Consider the following 20,041-nt stretch of genomic DNA (forward strand, 5'->3'; position numbering starts at 1 on the left):
GATGAATATTAATTATAATTAAATTCTCTAACTAATAGAGATCTATAATATAATGCCTCTTTCAAAAATCCGACTAAGGCAGTCCAGTTTTGGCCGTTCAGAAGGTTTAGCAGCTCATTTTCTGATAAGGAATATTTATTAAAATATCTATATCTATATGGCTTCAATATGGGACAAATAGCGATCAAGTGCTTTACATTTTCTATTTCCCTGCAGTTACAGAGAGAACAAAGCTGACATTCTTCTGGCCTAAATGGTCTATAATTTAAATTTAACAGCTCACACCGAGCCTTCAATATTAGCTTAACCTCATTTAATGGCCAACAATCTATATAACTAGAACGATTATAATCTAACAAGGGGTATAATCCATGCGAAACACCTTGCCTTGCATTTACCTCCGCATTAGCTCTTTCTTCCCGGTTTATGTTACCAATTAGTTCACCTATACTGGATTCCCAAACTGTCACTATAGTGTCACCATCTGCCTCTGTATTAATATTATATTGATTACACAAATTTTTCCAAATTTGACACCAGTATAAATTTCTTTTAATTACTTCTGTCGCAACAATTCGTGGCAGTCTGCAATTAGGCAATTTTAAGACCTTTGCTACATAATTTAAATGAAGTTTCAAAGTATACAAGTACATACTGGAAATCTTCAATTCCAAATTTAAAATGTAATTTGGCGCATTGCTTGGAAGCGCAAATAATTTTTTAAAAAAGAATCTTTGTAGTTTTTCCACTTGTTCGTACCTATTATACCCCCAAACTTGAGCAGCATAACACATGACAGTCCTCGATACTGCATTGAATACCTTCACCTTGGAGGAAAGAGGTACCTTACTGTTACAAAACACATTCTGCCAAGTACAGTTAATCCCGAGTTTCGCCGAAGAGAGCTTTTCTTTCAAGTGATAGTTAAGGGATAAAGTAGGAGTAAGATGAACCCCCAAGTACTTGTAATGGTTTACAATTTCTATCTTTTTACCATCAAAGTCCCAGCTTCCCCCACACCTTCCTCCTTTTTTCTTACAAATCATTATTTTCGACTTATCGAGATTAACCTCGAGTCCCCAAGTTTTACAGTATGTACACAAATTATTTATCATGTGTTGCAGTTTATCCGACCGGTCACTAATCAAAACTATATCATCTGCGTACATTAGCAGATTCACTTTTATGCCGCCTATATTTATACCACCTTCTATTTCTTCAACTAAATCATTAATATAAATGGAAAATAATATTGGTGATAAAAGACACCCTTGCCTAAGACCAATGGATGTATCGAAAAAATCCGACATGCCGTTATTACCCCAGACAGCCGCTCGCGTATTTTCGTATAACCTTTTTACTATATTTATGAATTTATTAGAAATACCGTACTTAGACAACTTGTAGAACAACAGATCTCTCGGAATAGTGTCAAATGCAGCTCTGAAATCAACAAAAAAACAAATATATCCGGTTCGCAGATCGTTCTACCAATTTTAATTTTATTAAATTGATTAAGCAGAAGATATTATCGATAGTGGAATACCGCTTACGGAAACCTGCTTGAAATTCGGAGACCACGTTACGCTCCTCAATCCAAATTTGAAGTCTGTTTAACAATAATCCTGTAAATAATTTTGTGTCTGTATTTAAAAAGGATATACCCCTATAATTAGAGACCTGACTGGAATCCCCTTTTTTGTATAAAGGAAATATGAGAGAATCCTTAAAATTACTTGGAATACGGAAGGTATTGTATATTTTATTAAAAACTGTAACTAAGTTATTTAAAAAGCAATCAGGCGCATTTTTGAAAAACTCGTATGGGATCCGGTTTATACCAGGGGCCTTGCCGTTTCTTGCTTTTCCCAGAACCGCCCTTAACTCCGACATTGAAAAGTCACTGTCCAATAATTCGTCTTTATATAGCGGTTCACAGTGAGATATTAAGGGTGTATCAATTTGCCTGCTATATAAATTTTGAAAATAGATTTTAAAATCATTAATACTAATACTTTTATTACACAAAAAATTTTTTTTTGCTTAAATATTTTTATTGTCTGCCAGAACTGTTGCGAATCTTTAACATTTTTCAATTTTTCAATCAGTTCATCAAAATATTCTTTTCGTTTTAAACTACAAACGTTCTTGTACCTTTTATTACAATCTAAATATAATTTTTTCATAATTACAGAGTTATTTCTTTTATATCGTCTTAATAATTTAAGTGATTTATTTCTCAGTTTAAGGCAGCTCCAATCAAACCATTCTACCTCAATGTTTATACATTGTCATACTGGCAACAATATGATGAACAAATTTCAACGTTCTCTAATTTTCTTACTAGGCACAACATAGCCTGCATCCCTAAAACTCACCTGACTCACCGATTTAAAGTACAAGATTACACGTTATCGAAATGACAGTAGTCTGTAGCTTCAGGTGGCGTCACTCTCAGCATAAAAAAAGTGTCGGAGATCATGAATTACTTTGTAGAGAGCGCTAGCAATGATGCCGTCTAGCCCCCCAGAAGAAAAACCCAGGAATAGTGTCTAAGGCACATCGATGATTAACGGCTATCGATGTTGATCACCTCCCTTTTTGTTGTGAAAGGGGATAACCCTGTATGGAGTTGATGCAGATTACACTGATCGCGGATAACTTAACAGTGGTGACCCCGACGTGATTAATGCTAATTAGCTTTTTATTTTCAGTTTACAGTAATTTGTGTTAATAATTAAATTTTAAGATAATCAAATTGTTGTAATTATAAATTGGGCCGTAGTACACCATTCACATTTTATGAACGGATGTACCAATTATTAAAGCATTAGTCTATGTTTTTCGAATCTAATCATTTCATATTTTCTTTAATTTTGAGTGTTTGTTTTTATGTTAAATCAAGCAAATAGTTTACCTCAATTTTAGTTATAGAATATTATTTAGTGTTAAGCTTTCAACATTTCGTTTTTCTTTTTAGTGTTTAAGTAGTAGTAATATTACAGAAGGTGGTACTGCAAAGATGGAGGAAGCTGATAAACAGCAAGTGGAGGTGGCAGCTTATTCTCCCAAACTCAGAATTCCGTCTTTTCACAAAACGGACCCCGAATTGTGGTTTCACCAGGTCGAGTCTGTATTTAAAAAAAAATAGTATTACCTCTAGCGCATCTAAGTTTCATACTATTGTACCCGCGCTAGAGTTTGACGTCCTTCAGCAGGTAAGTGATATTGTTAAGAAACCTCTGTCCACCACCCACAGTATCGATCCAGAAGTGGAAGACTCGTCAAACCCAACATGAGAATCCCTCGACGCCATCATTGGGGGGAGTGATGTAGAGAGCGCTAGCAAAGATGCCGTCTAGCCCCCCAGAAGAACCCGTGAATAGTGACTAAGGCATAAATGGTTAACGTTATAAATGTTGACCACCTCCCTTTTTTGTGGATAAGGGGATAACCTTGTGTGGAGTTGATGCAGAGTACACTGATTGCAGATAACTTAACAACTTTACCTGTACTAAAAAAATCTCGGAAGAGGTTGCCATAATAAAGTTAAAACCGACTATAGTTTTTCAACTATTATAACTGTCTAACTGAGATCAAAATTGAGACTACAAGAAGATATTCAATGTCACACAAGACAGCATGCTTCTGCGAACACATAACAGCAAGTATACTAACTGGGATTGTCGGCACACTAATAACAACGGAACCAGACTTTTGACCACCTATCTCTTACACTTGAACCAAATACATAACAAAATTTAAACACCAGTGAAACAAAAAAATTAAGATAGCAAGGTCGAAAGCGACTAGAAAAACAACGTAGAATTTGGCTTTAAATTACCAAGCGATTACTCTATTGGCGACAAGCCTTTTAAAAAATGTACGGAAAGGCTAGCCTTCGTATTCACAAATTATTAGTTTAGTTTTTCACCACAACAGGAGTACTGAAGAGTACGAACACACGGCCTTAGAACAGTTCGTAAACATTTAGCCTTCGTTTACTCATATTCAAACTCATGTTTGAGTTGAAAAGGAAATTTGGGTACGAAAACTACTAGCAAAACATTTTTAAACTTCGATTGTATTTTCGAAACGTATTTTACAAATTTTTGTTTTTTCCAGGTTTTATCAGGTTGCTGGCTTACTGATATATAGAATAATAGAAATTATTCTTTTCGGCAGTTATATGGTAAAGAAGGGTGAATCTTTGAAGCTAATTATTGAAACTGCGCTCGCTCATTTCATGGCGAATTCTTTGTGATCCTCCATTACCTTACAACTTCAGAAAGAACACTTGCCTATAAGTTATTATTTAGTGGAAAACTTTTACGAACCAATAGGAGCTACAAACGCTGCGCACACTGCTGATGCTATTCCCACAGATGCCATATCTCTCCTTTCACGATCGTTTTGTATTAATTTGAAGCACCTGTTGTATTTAAATGGGAAGTGCATCATCGATGTCAATATACCCAAAACAGCTCCTATATTCATTACAGCACCTTCCTTCATAACAAAGACAATTAAGTTTTTGTAAAATGCTTTAAGTATTTACTTATAGCTATACAGGATGACCAGATTTATATGCTCCACCCACTTTTTTTTACGGCGGGAAATTTCGAAAAAATAGAAAACACGTTAATCATTTTTAGTCTAGTTTATTTTCAGTGATTGACCAATTTTTTTAAACCACAATATCCCGAGATTCAGCCTCCTACTTTTTTTTGCATATTTTTATAGTACTTAAGCTCCTAAAAAAACAATTTTTTTTTTTGAAATCGGTTAGGTTTTTCAAAAGTTATGGTAATTTAAAATATGAAAAACAAATTTCAGTTTAATGTCAAAATTACCTTATTTTTTTTAAAGAAGCTGTTCAAACTTGGCACCATCAACGGATAGGCAAGCCAAAGCTTTGGACTCCCTCGCTTTGCTTGTAGCAGCACTTATGGTGGCAAAGTGAAAATCTAGACAGGCTAGAGTTATTCGACGTTCAGGTTGTTTTTTCTACAAACGTTTGGTGTGGAGTTTTAGGACTAATCGTCCCATACTTCTACAGAGAACTTAACTGGTGCAAGGTATCTAACTTTTTTTTAGATACATTTTGCCAGTTCTGCCTAAAAATGTTCCTCTATAACGTCGGCTAGATATGTATTTTCAACAAGACGGTTGTCCGGCACATAATGCGAGAGTTGTTTGACGTTACCTGGACAGAAATTTCCATGAAAAGTGCTTAGGAACTCAATGTCTGATCAAATGGCCATCTCGATCTCCGAACTTAACCCCAATGGACTATTTTTTTGTGGGGTTATCTAAAAAATAAAGTGTACAGTAACCTTAATCCCGTGGCTTCAGTCGAAGTTCTGAAACGTTGAATCACTCTAGCCTGCCTAGACCTTGATTTTGCCACCATAAGTGCTGCTACAAACAGAGCGTGGGAGTCCAGAGTTTTGGCTTGCCTATCCGTTCATGGTGTCCAGTTTGAATTGCTTCTTTAAAAAAAAATAAGGTAATTTTGACGTTAAACAAATTTATTTTTCATATTTTAAATTACCATAACTTTTGAAAAACCTATCCGATTTAATTTTTTTTTTTTTTTTTCGAGCTCAAGTACTATAAAAATATGCAAAAAAAAATATAATGTTCCATTTTAAAAAAAAATGTTGGATACTGTATCTCGGGATATTGTGGTTTAAAAAAATGGATCAATCACTGAAAATAAACTAGACTAAAAATGATTAAATACGTGTTTTCTATTTTTTCGAAATTTCCCGCCGTTTAAAAGAAAAGTGGGTGGAGCATGTAACTCTGGTCACCCTGAATATAATATAGCAAATATACATATATATATCCTACGCAGTAAATTCTAATCATGGTTCAATATAAAACATAAACTTAAAAAAATAAAATTAAATACATATAACTAAATTAGGTTTAAAATGCATAAAGACAAATAATTGTGCCGTTCAGAGCACAACTCGATTAACTCCATAAAACAAAAATTGGAGAAATGCGATGAAATAATGTACATGGTTTTTTAAAATTTCGTTTATAATATAAATTCATACCGCTATCATTCATGTCCTGAATTTGAGTTGAATTATTGCAACGATTTACATTAGAGCACGGAGTTCTGAAATAAATTATTTATTATTCAGTGGCCAAAAAAAATTATCGTTTAATGGTGTTAATCTTTATTATTTGGGAAATAAATAAATAAATAAAAAGGAAATTATAAATATAAAAAGCTATGGCTGGACCAAGTGTTTTGACTCTTAAATTTAAGATATTTCAAAAAGCGGAGTTAATCGATTTGTGCAGTGGACGGCTCAATGGTAACACGTTTCAAATTAATATCCATCAACAAAACTAACAAATAACAAATTTCATGTCAGCAATGGCCACATTAAGATTATAACTTGTTCAGCACTTAATTTTGTGTTATTAATTTATTTTTTAGACACCAACATTGGCTGGTACTTCAGTCAAAGAATATTCAGTGAAACAAAAAGGTAGAATAACATCAAATAGTTCGCAGTTGAAAGTTAATACCCTTAGTTCATTGTAAGGCGTTCGAACTGGACATCTAGCGCTTTAGGACTTGCTACGGCATCCCCTAAAGCTTTTCCCGATCTTCTTGATCAAGAAGATACTAGCGCACTGGGGTACGCTGTCGCTCTTCAGAAGCAGTTAATCTCCACCTGTAGATTTTCTTGATAGAGTGGACCGCGAAGCACACTACGGCATTTGTATATATCTGCATTTGTATTTGAAGCTGGGAGCCGCTATTCGCTGACATGTTTACAAACAAAAATAATAAATATAAAGTTGCAGAAAAGGTAAGATAAAGTCGAAGTTAAAGAGAGAGAAATGTTCAAAAAAATAAAAAAGAAAGTAACGGAAATCTAGAGAAAGAGAAAAAATAAAATAAGAGATTGGAAAGAGAAAGCAAAATTAAAAAATGCGAATTAAAAAAAAAGAAATAAAAGATATAAAAAAAGACATGGGAAATGAAACAATAAAATGAAATTTATTGTTCACCTAAGAGGTGCCATAAAAGACACACTTTCTTATGAGATGTTGACCGACTGCAGTTCAAGAACCAACTGTGATTTAAATTATTTAAATGATTTTTTTATGTGTTCAAGATAAAAGAAACAAGAACAAAAATCAACTTACATAATAGAGCGACCATAGCCGAATGACAAAAAATAGTGGAGGAGGCCCAGGTCCTTCTTGCGCTACCGCCATGGAGTACGTAGGTGACAGAATATACATATATTGGTTAGAGTGTCTGTAATAATTGTCCGGGACTTTAGTAGCAGCGGTAAAAGGGTTGGAACTCCTAAGCTAATTTCATGTGAATTCTTGGGAATTTTGAGTGTCGTGGGAAATTATATTCGAGTGCATTTGGAAAAATGTTTATGCCGTTCTGAAATTAATGCGGTTTGGATATTTCTATAAGATACTTATCTCAAGTGTATATTAACTTTTAAATATAAGATAATCAACAGAATTGACTTCCAACAATGCGCTTCAACACTTTTAGGTCAACCATTGTTATTTCTAAAACAACAGCATTACCAATACAAAGAACAAAGAAAAGAAACAAATTTGGCACTCAATTACTATTAACTAAACAACTAAACTTCACTATAATAATTATATTATCCCCGTAGGGGGGAGTGGACTAGCCACTTCTTCAGGGAGCTTGGCGTCCCTGCGGGTATCCCAGTCTAACAACGCTTCAACACTTACACTGACACCCCTTAACACTCACACACTACACTTAGGACCTGCAGAGGTAGTTGCTGTGTGCAGCTACTTGGGTTTAGCGAACCCACAGGGAAACTCGAGCTCCCCACCACACACACTCATTTACACCTTAACATTCACACTTTACAGACGACTACACACACTGCACGAACAATGACACGCACTCGTCGAGAGTCTGAGTATAAATATCTCTCCCTCGCGTGCCGTGGCGAGGCTTTGGGGCTAGGGTGGAAAAGAGGATCCTGGGCATTGAGGGAGACGTTGACCTGCGGGCTTCCTATCCCAACACATGTCTTTGGCCTCGGCTTCACCCGAGAGCTCCACCTGGAGGATACCCCTACCAAAAGTGTTAAAAAACTCAATGATGGCTCTATCTGTATTGAAGCTGAGAACCGTATACAAGCTGCAGCAATCTTAAAATTGCAAAAATACATGGATGCTGAACTTGAAGCCGGTCCCCACAAGCGGTTAAACAGTTCACAGGGAGTAATTACTTGTAGGGACTTTTTAAATAGCACAATAGAAGATATTAAAGAGGGTTTGGCAGATCAAGGAGTGGTAGAGGTGAGGAGGATCAAGAGAAGGCAAGATGGGTCCTTAGTGGACACCGCTTCTCTTGTTCTCACCTTCGATCGACCAAAACCGCCACAGTCAATAAATGCAGCATTTTATAAACTGAAGGTGCGCCCGTACATACCATCTCCAATGAGATGTTATAAATGCCAAAGATTCGGGCACACCTCAACGCGTTGCAAGGCTTCAGAAGCGGTGTGCACATGCGGAAAGCCCATACATGATGGTGAGTGCACACCCCCAATAACCTGCGTAAACTGTGGTGGGGAACACTCTGCCAGATCCTCTGGGTGTCCCACATTAATAAAGGAAAAAGAAATCCAAAAAGTAAAGACACTGCAGCAGTTGCCCTACCATGAAGCGAGGGCAATAGTAGAAAGTAATGCTTATGCTTCAAGTGCAACATCTTTCGCACAAAAGTTGAGGACACCCATACCAGTGGCACACTTTACAAGCTCCGCCCAAATTCAAGGGCACTTAATAAAAGGCCCCTCCCCTGCCTTAAAGGGGACAATTGTAAAAGTGGGAGAAATCCCACCATTAACCACCTCCCCTGCTTTAAGGGGAGTAGTCCCAAAGGTGGGTTCGGCCCCACCATCAAAACTAAGCTCCCCTCACAGGGAGCCAGTAGCCTCAGGGCTACTACCAACTGCCCCCACTACTAGTGGGGGCGCCATAAAGGTGGGGTTAAACCCGCCTCAAAATGTAACCGCCTCCAAAGGGGAGTGGAAAGTGGTCAGTCCACCTAAACGCTCCCTGAGGCGGAAAGTAAAGACGATTCTGTCACCCCCCTACCCTACTAGGACTAGGGGGAAAAAATCTTTAATGGAAGGACAAACGTCCTCCAAATCCAATGTTCGCTCCCCCAGGAAGCAGTGGCTTCTTATGGGAACGGACATTGAAGCATCAGAATCGGAGGGGGGAAATGCATCCGACAACCCTCCTAGGCGTAGAAAAAAAGGTTGGCCTAAAGGCAAACCCAAGGATAAGTGTGCCACTGAGTAAATGCATTGTAATGTTAAACTATATCACAGCATCCATGTATTTGAGCAGCTACTTCCATACATTGAGTTTATTTGATAATATAATGAATAGTAATTTATTTGTATTAAATATTTTAAATGCAAAAGATATTAAAAAGATCCTGCCAGGTTTAATAATTGGGAAAAATTATAATGTTTGAGACCATTATACAATGGAACATGCGGGGCTATACTAGTAATAAGGAAGGACTACGCCGAATGGTGGCGGAATATCGTCCTTTTGGATTGTGCCTCCAGGAAACGAAGATACGCCCAGGTCATATCATTCACATACCTGGGTACAAAACATACAGTCATGAGGTACAACCTGCCCCAGGTGGGAGGGCGCACGGTGGTGTAGTCGTCTGTGTACGGGATAATATCCCTAGCAGGCGGCTCAACCTACAAACTAATATACAAGCTGTTGCCGTGCGTCTAGCTACACCACTACAGATCACGTTAGCTAGCATATATCTGCCAAACATCCATTGGCGTAGAAGTGATCTGGAGAACCTGCTCTCGCAACTCCCTGCGCCGGTGTTGTTGATGGGGGACTTCAACTGTCACAACACCTGGTGGGGGTCAGCCAGGACTGATGCTCGAGGCAGAGCTCTTGAGGAGATCATAGATAATAGAAACTTGATGCTCCTCAATAGTGGTGAAGCAACACACTTCAATGCACACTCGGGAGGCTTTAGTGCGATTGACCTGAGTGTTGCAACTCCCACCATAGCAGTACGTCTAGAATGGACCACACTAGACCATTTATATAATAGCGACCATTTCCCAATCTTAGTATCGAGCTCCATCTCCAGATCAGTAGAGAGGATTTGGCGGTTCTGGCGCACCTAAAATACAAAATGGCGGCCATCCCCTCCCCTCCCACCCCCTCCCCCACCCCTACCCCCACCCCTCCTTATTGACCAATCATCGATTTCGACGAGGGTTTAAGCCACGCCCCCTACCCCCACCCCTACCCTTTTTGACCAATCATCGAACTCGACGAGGGTTTTAGGCCACGCCCCTTCCCCCACTCCACCCTTTTAATCGACCAATCAGCGAATTCGATGACACCCCTTTTACCCCCACTCCTACCCCCACCCTTCTTAATAGACCAATCAGCGTATTTGACGACATCCCTTTACCCCCACCCAAGCCCTACTCCTATCACATGACACCTACCTTTACCCCCACCACCTCTAGGTCGTCGTATTCGTTGGCCTCCTAAGCTCCTCCTACAAGATGGCGTCTCTTCCAACAGCTGTAGTACACAAGATGGCGGACCTCGTACCAGCTGATGACCACAAGATGGCGGACCTCATACCAGCCGATGAAACATACCTCCCCCCCCCTCGCCCATTGATAGACAGGAGGGTGAATTTTTTTTTTTACTTACCTGGGATTCGATCCTACAACCTTCGTACTGATAGACACGTCATCTGCACCAGTCGGCCACAGTGGTAGTCTCGCTTACTCTAGTTTTGAATGTTCTCTTATGTTTTAACTTGGAATTATTTTTTAAAAAATCTAACCCCCCTCACCAAGAATTTTTTTTTATTTAAATTACCCCCACTATCACAAAAATATTGAAAAATAAAAATGGATAACCTCACTTTAGGTAATAGAAAAATTATTTACTTACCCCCTCCACCTGGACTGCTTCCGTTGCTGATGACGCGACCTACACTCACTGAAAACTAAACCCGAACTGACACTTGGACTGCGATACTAGCTATTACTAGCATTAACCCCCCACCACAATTACGTCACACTCTAACTAGCCAATAGAATTGCATCTTTTTTTCCAAATGATTACCTCTCTGGACAGGTCTCTGTAGCAAGCCACCCCCTTTCCCTTCCAAATCTTTTATCATACCTGTTAATTTATATATATGCCAACATAGCTGAACATGCTCCAACAAGTCTGGACATGTAGCCAGCTGCCTCTTTCGTTTTAACCGTTTTTTTTTTTTTTGTTCTTATTATTTCCGTTTGCCAACTATACAAACCTGTATGAACATATCGTTATAGTCTCAATAGGGTGACACGTATGATTACCTGAACATGCTCCAACAAGTCTGGACATGTAGCCAGCTGCCTCTTTCCAAGCCCCCCCCTTCCCTTCCTATAGTCTCAATAGGATGACACGTATGATTAGCTGAACATGCTCCAACAAGTCTGGACATGTAGCCAGCTGCCTCTTTCGCTTTAACCGTTTTATTATTTCCGTTTACCAACTATACAAACCTGTATGAACATATCGTTATAGTCTCAATAGGATGACACGTATGATTACCTGAACATGCTCCAACAAGTCTGGACATGTAGCCAGCTGCCTCTTTCGCTTTAACCGTTTTTTTTTTTTTGTTATTATGAAGTTAAAAGAAAATTGAACTTTGAACTTTCATATATCTTATTATTTCAGTTTACCAACTATACAAACCTGTATGAACATATCATCGGTGTAGTCTCAATATGTGTGATTACCTGAACATGCTCCAACAAGTCTGGACATGTAGACAGCTGCCTCATTCGCTTTAACCGTTTTTTTGTTATTATGAAGTTAAAAGTAAATTGAACTTTGAACTTTTTAATAAAATATAAATAAGTTTTAATAATGATGACTCATACCATTGTCATATCCTCAACGAGCACAAACATGCTCCAACAAGTCTGGACATGTAGCCAGCTGCCTCTTTCGCTTTAACCGTTTTTTTGTTATTATGAAGTTAAAAGTAAATTGAACTTTGAACTTATTAATAAAATATAAATAAGTTTTAATTAACTTTTCTTTATTTATCACATAATTTGTATATGGCTTAATATTGCTCAACTTGCATGTCTGAGCTTGCCCTGTTTGAATTGGTCAGTAATTAACTGATATCTCCCACCCTTGGGTATGACGTCACTTATAGTTAGCCAATAGCATTTCATGTTTTTACTAATAATCGATTATCATAATCGATTCTTCTGATAATATAAAAGTCGCTCCGAATTCTGCTGCGGTCATACAGTGTTTAGTGTTCTTAGTGTCAACAGCTTTTCCAGCGTCTTGCCTTCTTTGAACTGTAAGTACTTTTTTTATTAATTTTCAACAAATATATATATATTCGTTTTTTTTTTTGTTTGTTTTTTTTATTATTTCACTTCTTTGTATTTCATTTTTATAAGTTTTCAATTTTAATTTCATTTTATATAGTTAATTCTGTTTCTTGTATATATTTCTTTAGTAATATCTTAGTCTAGTTTATATTCTTTATTCATTTTTATTAGTAATTTTGAAATATTCGTGGTTTAAATATATATATATTTGTATTTATTATTTCGTGTTACGTACTATTTTATTGATAATGGAGTGTCAGTATTGTGGAAAAATGTTTTTACGGGGGGACTATAAGGAGCGTCATGAACGTGCTTGCGCCGCAAATGAGCAATCTCGTCAATGTCCAAATTGTAGAGAAAGGTATTCTTCTCGAAAAACGATGCTTGCTCATTTGCGTCGCTGCGGTACTGAAACACCAGTCATGGCAAAACGAGCTCGTATTGAGGCAGCTCAAGGCCATTTGTACGAAGTGGAGTCAGCCTTTGGGAGGACTCTTCGAACTTTTTTCCTTCCAAGTTCCGGGGCAGTCGACGCAATGGAATTTCTAACAGGTCAGATAGAAACATTGCGTCGTCTGCTTCAGGAAGTAATGGCAGACAGCGATTCTCCCCTGAAATATAACTTGGTCTTGGAGGCGACCTTTGAAAACATCAAAGGTGAAACTTGTGATCGCGCCTTCAAGACTAAGAATAAAGTAATTTATGAAGACTCTTCCATCGACGACTCTCTTAATGAGAGCTTCAAGAAGATTATAGTAGAGATGGAGGAGTCAACACTAAAGGGGAGCGGCTGGTGCCTAAAAGAGTTCGATGGAGTCCTCTTAAAAGTAAATAAATTTACCCCTCTCGGCGGCTCCAGCTTCATTCCCCTTCCTTTTCACATTGCCAATAAAAAAGCCGTCATCAATGTCCAAAATATGGATGACCGGTGTTTTCAGTACGCGATTCTCGCTCGCTTCATCGCAAAGGATCCACAACGCGTTAGTAAGTACGCTAATCTTGAACACAGGTACAATTTTGACTGCATTTCCTTCCCCACTCCTCTCCATGAGGTGAAAAAATTTGAAAAGTACAACAACATCACGATAAATGTTTTCACCCTTGGAGAGAAAGGAAACGTGTACCCTCTAAAAGTGGTAAAGCAGGAGAAGGAAGACCATCGTGATCTCCTTCTTCTGACTTTAGAGAATGGACGGAGCCACTACACTTACATTAAAGATTTTAATAGATTAGTGGCCCGACAAATTACTTCTCATGAACAAAGGGTACACGTTTGCAAGCGGTGCTTTACTCATTTCAACATGGATGGTGAAAGCATCGCCGAGCGGGTGAGGGAACATATGGAGTATTGTGGAGTAAACAGACCGACCCGGATTGTATTGCCAGAATGTAACGACGATGGGACCCCTCCAAAAATATCTTTCACAAAAATACAAAACCAAATGAGGGTTCCCCTCGTCGTTTATGCTGATTTTGAGGCAATTTTAAAAAAAATGGATACAAACGGAAACAATGTGGGCCGGTCGTACACAACTCCCTACCAGAGCCATCTTCCTATGAGTTTCTGCACTTATGTGAAAGTGGCAGAAGACATACGCCACTGCCTTCCTGCCGATTTTCCTGCGGAACCTTACATCTATACGGGTGAAGATTCCGCAGAGAAATTTATGGCTTACATAAAGGCGGTGGCCGAGAAGGTGGCTCTGGTGTACTCCATTAAGCGGCCAATGCTACCCCTGACACCATCTCAGCTGGAAGACTTTAAACGGTCCCCAAAATGTCACCTCTGCAATCTTCCCTTCAATAGATCCGATCCTAAAGTGGCGGATCACGATCACATCACTGGTGTGTATCGTGGTCCTGCTCACAATTCCTGCAATATCCTTTACCGCACTCCTCGTTTCCTTCCCGTCTTCCTCCACAATCTGAGCGGCTATGACGCCCACTTTATTGTTCGCCAGTTGGGGTATGACTCAAGTCGCATTGACGTCATCCCCAACAGCGAAGAGAAATACATTTCATTTAGCAAGCAAGTGGGCGCTCTAACCGTCAGATTTGTGGACACCTTCCGTTTCATGTCTTCTAGCTTAGATAGGTTGTCCAAGAATTTGCCCAACAATAAATTTATAGACACGGGCAAATTCTTCCCCGCCGACAAGATGGATCTGGTCGTAAGAAAAGGAGTGTACCCCTATGACTACACAGATTCGTTCGAGAAACTTAGGGAGACGGTTCTACCCCCTAAGGAGGCATTCTATAGCACCCTTAATGAATGTCACATCTCGGACGAAGACTATCAGCATGCCCAGTCAGTTTGGGAGGCCTTTGAAATTAGAACCCTAGGGGGGTACAGCGAACTCTACCTTAAAGTAGACGTAATGCTCTTATGTGACATCTTTGAAAATTTCAGAGATGTTTGCATAAGAGCATATTCGCTGGACCCTGCCTGGTATTTCACGGCCCCAGGATTGGCTTGGGATGCCATGCTGAAGTGTACAGGGGTACAGTTAGATCTACTCACTGATTATGACCAGCTCCTGATGGTTGAGCGGGGCATTAGGGGTGGCATTTGCCAGTGCAGTCTTCGCTATGGTAAAGCTGATAATGCTTATCTGTACCCAGATCGAGATCCTCATAAGGAATCTAGCTACATTGCCTACCTAGATGCAAATAATTTGTACGGGTGGGCAATGTCAAATCCACTTCCTTACGGGGCTTTCGAATGGGTATCAGATCCGGATACTCTAGACTGGGGCAATATGCAGGATATGGGTATATCTTCGGGTATATTGTCGAAGCCGATATTGAGTATCCGGCCGAGTTGCACGAACTGCACAACGATTTCCCCCTTCTCCCGGAGAATAGGGTGCCTCCGGGACAGGTTAACAAGAAATTGTTGGCTCCATTGACCAACAGGGAGAAATACGTTGTTCACTTCGTCAACTTGAGGCAGGCCATGGGTTTAGGTCTGCGGTTGGTACGCGTACATAGAGCGCTGCGATTCAGGCAGTCCCGTTGGCTTCGCCCTTACATCGACCTCAACACCCAAATGAGACAACAGGCGACCAACGACTTTGACAAAGACTTCTACAAACTAATGAACAACGCAGTATTTGGCAAATTCATGGAGGACGTACGAAAACGAACAAAAATAGAACTGGTAACTGACGAACGTAGAATACGGAAACTGATAGCGAAACCTACTTTTAAAGACAGGACGATCTACTCAGAGACGCTGACTGCTGTACATCTGGACTTTGAACAGATCACGATGAACAAACCAATCTATGTTGGGATGGCCATTCTTGATCTGTCCAAAGTCCGGATGTATGACTTTCACTACAGTACAATGCTGACAAAATACGGACCTGACAAACTAAAACTTTTATACACAGACACTGACAGCCTCATGTACTTAGTAAAGACGAAAGACTTTTACGAGGACATAACTACAATGATGGACGAATTTGACACCAGCGACTACCCAGACGGACATCCATGTAAGAGCAACAGAAATAAGAAGGTGTTGGGGAAGTTCAAGGATGAAGCCAGTGGAGAGCCTGTCTCTGAATTCGTGGGCCTCCGCGCAAAGATGTACGCAGTACGCATCCGCGGCCTAGAGAAGAAGCGGGCGAAAGGGATAAAGAAGGCAGCCGTAGATAAAAAAATCACCTTTGATGATTATATGGCTGCCCTGTTCGAGGGAAAAGAGTTTACAACCACGTTTAGAACAATAATTTCTAAAGAACATAAACTCTTTTCCGTCGAACAGAGAAAAGTATCCCTTTCGCCCCACGACGACAAACGCCATCTAGTCGATCGTGTACATACTCTCGCCCATGGCCACTTTACCATAGCGGACTTGCCTGTGTAAAGTTGTGGATTTTTTGTAAATATATATATTTCATATACTATGTACATGGTTACCTTGTTTAGAGTAGGTCTTTTTTTTTGTTCTAGTCAATCTTTATTTATTAATTTTTTTTAAACGTATTTTTGTAAATATTTTTTTCCATATATTATTATTTTTTGTAAATATTTTTTCTATTTATTATTAGTATTTACCTAGTATTAAGTTTTTTCTAATTAATAGTTTATTAAAATAAAAAAAAAATTAAAAAAATTAATAAATAAAAAAAAAGGTGGTGGGTATTAGTTTAAGTTATTTTATTTATGTAAATAGGATGTGTGAATGATGGTGGCGGGTGTGTGAATGCAGTGTAGATAGATTTCCTGTGCCATGTACATAGCTTAGTTATATATATATATATATATATACAGAAGCGAGAGAGCGTTCCTTATTAGTTCCCATCATGCGCTTGATAAAGCAACATCACACCCTCTCCGTGCAAAATCTTGACGACAGGGCCTCTTCCAAGAAATGCTCCAAACACGGTCCGCTTTTCCCAGATTCCATTAGATGTTTAATAAGTGGGCCGTCCAATTGTGGGAAAACTAACCTGATGTTGAGCTTGATATACGATCCAAAGGGGTTGAGATATGAAAATATATATTTGTTTGCAAAGTCATTACAACAGCCCAAGTACCGGAAGCTAGCTCAAATTTTAGAACCTTTAAAAGATATTGGGTACTTTGAATTTGAAGACAATTCTCAAGTTCCCCCACCTAAAGAGGCCCTGCCAAATTCAATAATTATTTTCGATGATATAGCATGTGACAAGCAAGATAATGTAAGAGCCTATTTTTGTATGGGGCGCCACAGTGGAGTTGATATATTTTATCTAAGTCAAAGTTATACTAGAGTTCCTAAGCACCTAGTGAGAGAAAATGCAAATTTCCTAATACTCTTTCGGCAAGATGAATTAAATTTGAGAAGAATTTACGATGACCATATCAATTCCGACATAGAATTCAAAACTTTCAGAAAAATTTGCCACAGGTGCTGGAAAGAAAATAGATATGGCTTTCTAGTGTTGGACAAAGATAGACAGATTACTGAGGGAAGGTATCGAAAAGGTTTCGAAGCCTATATAATACCTTAACCTCGTTCTTGAACATCACTGTTCATTGAGCCATGGAGGGGTCAACTAGTGACGTTGTAATGCGTGAAATAATCGAAACCAGAAAGGCGATTCAAGAAAAGTGTAATTTATTAAAGAGAAACAGAGAAGAGACCGATGAATATTTGAAAATGAAATATCAACCTTTATTGAGTCCATTGAAAGCATTGGTGGAAAAGCAGGAAAAACCACCACTTGAATTAAAACAATCTCCTAAACCGGAAGTAGCTACTTGTGAAACACCCCTTCCACCTCCAAAGAGACTAAAATTTCTGAGGCTGGAATCGGCTACAACACCGCCGTCAAGATTTACAAAAACATGGCATGAAGAACTTTCAACCCCAAAGCGACCGGAAGTTCTAAAGTTATCTTCTTCTGCTTCTGCTGAAGCAACCAGCCCGCTTCAAGAGGTACGAGAACAAGCACAAACTCCCGAAGGGAAGGAAATTTCAGCAAAATATTTGAAGGAAGTTGGAGAAATGTCCTCAAAATATATCAAAAAATTTATTAAAAATGAGACCAAGGACTTGGATATGATATATGGTGTAGTTTATGACGGCCGGAGATTTAGTATTGGTGACTCAGTGGTCTCCATCAGCAAAGATATTCTATCCGTTGGTGATAATACCTATTTCGGCACGCCAGGTCTTTTCGAGTTATTATTCTTGACAAATCCAAACTTGTCTATGGTGAAAAAGACGGATTATATCAATTATAAGAGCATACTGCAACAGACGAACGCTCATAGAGAAGGGCACAGCCCTTCCGGACCAATTAAAGTTCTAAACACAAACATGAAATACAAGAATATGATTTCAAAATTGTTTTCAACAAAAAGAGGTGCCGGATATGTAGATCCTAACATGCTTGTAGATCGATTAAGAAGATTGCTTGGCACCAACAATGCCAGCGCGGAAATAAAAAGTATTGAAGCCCAGCTGAGAGATGGAGGTATAATAGCGTAGTGTGGACATGAACAAGCTTCATTTCATCATGGTCTCTGTTAAGGAACAGATTGTAAACGAGTTGCATAGACCAGCAAGAAGAGTGTTCAAGAGAAGAGCAGTCCTTCTGAAGGGCTTAGATGACCTGTGGCAAGCCGACCTAGTGGAACTAATACCCTACGCTAGATTCAATAAAGGCCACAAATATCTGTTGACCGTGATTGATTGTTTCTCCAAATATGCATGGGCGATCCCTCTGAAGAATAAGACAGCCCTGGAAGTGAGTCAAGCATTCGAGAAAGTATTAGCCGATCGGAATCCAAACAATTTGCAAACGGATAATGGAAAAGAGTTTTACAACAAGATATTTGGCAAGCTGATGAACGTGAACGGTATAAATCACTATTCTACCTATAGTAACTTAAAAGCTTCAATAGTGGAGAGATTCAATCGTACTCTGAAAGCGGCAATGTGGAAAAAATTTAGTCTCCAAGGATCGTACGAATGGCTAACCGGCATTAAATCGCTAGTGAGTAAATAAGATTCAGATCAGATTCAGATTCAGATTTTATTGTTTTTTGAGATTACAATATCTCCTAACAAGGAGTTGATAGTGAATACAATAATATTTATATAGATAAGAAAATAGTAACATTACAAACTTGTATTGAATTAAAAGGAACAAAAATAAATTTAATAAACAAAATCACCAACTTCTGGTGGAACTATTTAACAGGTCAATGTACAAAGCAATATGATGTGGTCGAAAGCCAAACTATAAACACTATTCATTCAAAATAAAAGCCCTTACTTTCAGTGCTGAGACTGTATAATAATACACATTATTCAAGTGCTCCAAATCAGAAATACATAAAATTTTTTCCAAATTACCCAGCTCATCTAACGATCTATCAATATATTTAGTTAAGTATTTTTTACGGCAGCTACCATATATTGGACAATTTAACAAGAAATGAATTAAATTTTCAGGTTTCTGAAGATTACAAATTGTACAATTTTCCCCTGTTTCAAGTGTATACAAATTTCCTTTAAAAAATAATTTAAATCGGTTCTCATTTGATATCCTTAATTGGCTTAATATTCTGCGTTTACTTAAATTACAATGAATTTGCAAATAACTTTCTTTAAAGCCTAGAGCACTTATGCATCTATACATTTTGTTATAGTTAGAATTAAGAACAGATTCTACATCTTTACTAACATGGTGGTTTACATATTTTTCCACCAAGTTAGGTAATTCTTTGCGTATTATATCTGGATTTTCATAATTTATGATATGTATCATTCCAACCTTGGACAATTTCTCTTTTAATTGTGTGTACCAATTATAGTGTATTTTATTGCCCGACCATTTATCTAGAGCTTTCAACCTTTGAATACAAATTTTAGGTAATCTGGACGAGTCCATTTCCATTACTCTGCACAGCCATGTAACCATACGCTTAACAATTTTTATTTCAATATTATTGTGACCACTTTCCAATCTTACAAAATGGTTAGGTGTGTTTCTTGGCCAGTGATATAAAGACTTATAAAATCTCAATGGCACTACTTCCAATTTATGACAATATAAAGGTGCCCA

The 20,041-nt window shown here is 38.4% G+C and overlaps 2 protein-coding genes across 8 annotated transcripts in view; one reads left to right on the forward strand and one right to left on the reverse strand.

The window, feature by feature from the left end:
- LOC141449348 (H(+)/Cl(-) exchange transporter 7-like) overlaps positions 1–20,041 on the reverse strand; it is a 122,610-nt gene that overhangs the window by 77,921 nt on the left and 24,648 nt on the right. For 6 of the 7 annotated variants that reach the window (XM_074118707.1, XM_074118709.1, XM_074118708.1 and 3 more), the window contains one exon: positions 4,338–4,509. In XM_074118707.1, coding sequence (XP_073974808.1) covers positions 4,338–4,509 — 172 coding nt within the window. Of the gene's footprint in view, positions 1–4,337; positions 4,510–6,552; positions 6,717–20,041 lie in introns of those variants that run through there. The other variant, XM_074118711.1, reaches the window with a different exon arrangement.
- Positions 15,196–17,318, forward strand: LOC141449928 (uncharacterized). Its single transcript, XM_074119883.1, has one exon. It carries the CDS (start codon positions 15,196–15,198, stop codon positions 16,345–16,347), a length of 1,152 nt encoding a protein of 383 aa, XP_073975984.1. The 3' UTR covers positions 16,348–17,318.

The sequence above is a fragment of the Rhodnius prolixus genome, unplaced genomic scaffold, assembly GCF_049639745.1.
Source record: "Rhodnius prolixus isolate KJV_2025 unplaced genomic scaffold, Rpr scaffold_2, whole genome shotgun sequence".
In the NCBI taxonomy this organism is placed as follows: Eukaryota; Metazoa; Arthropoda; class Insecta; order Hemiptera; family Reduviidae; genus Rhodnius; species Rhodnius prolixus.

What these genes read in the sequence shown, in the direction of transcription:
- LOC141449928 (XM_074119883.1), top strand. Translation starts at nt 15,196, where the DNA reads ATGGGTATCAGATCCGGATACTCTAGACTGGGGCAATATGCAGGATAT.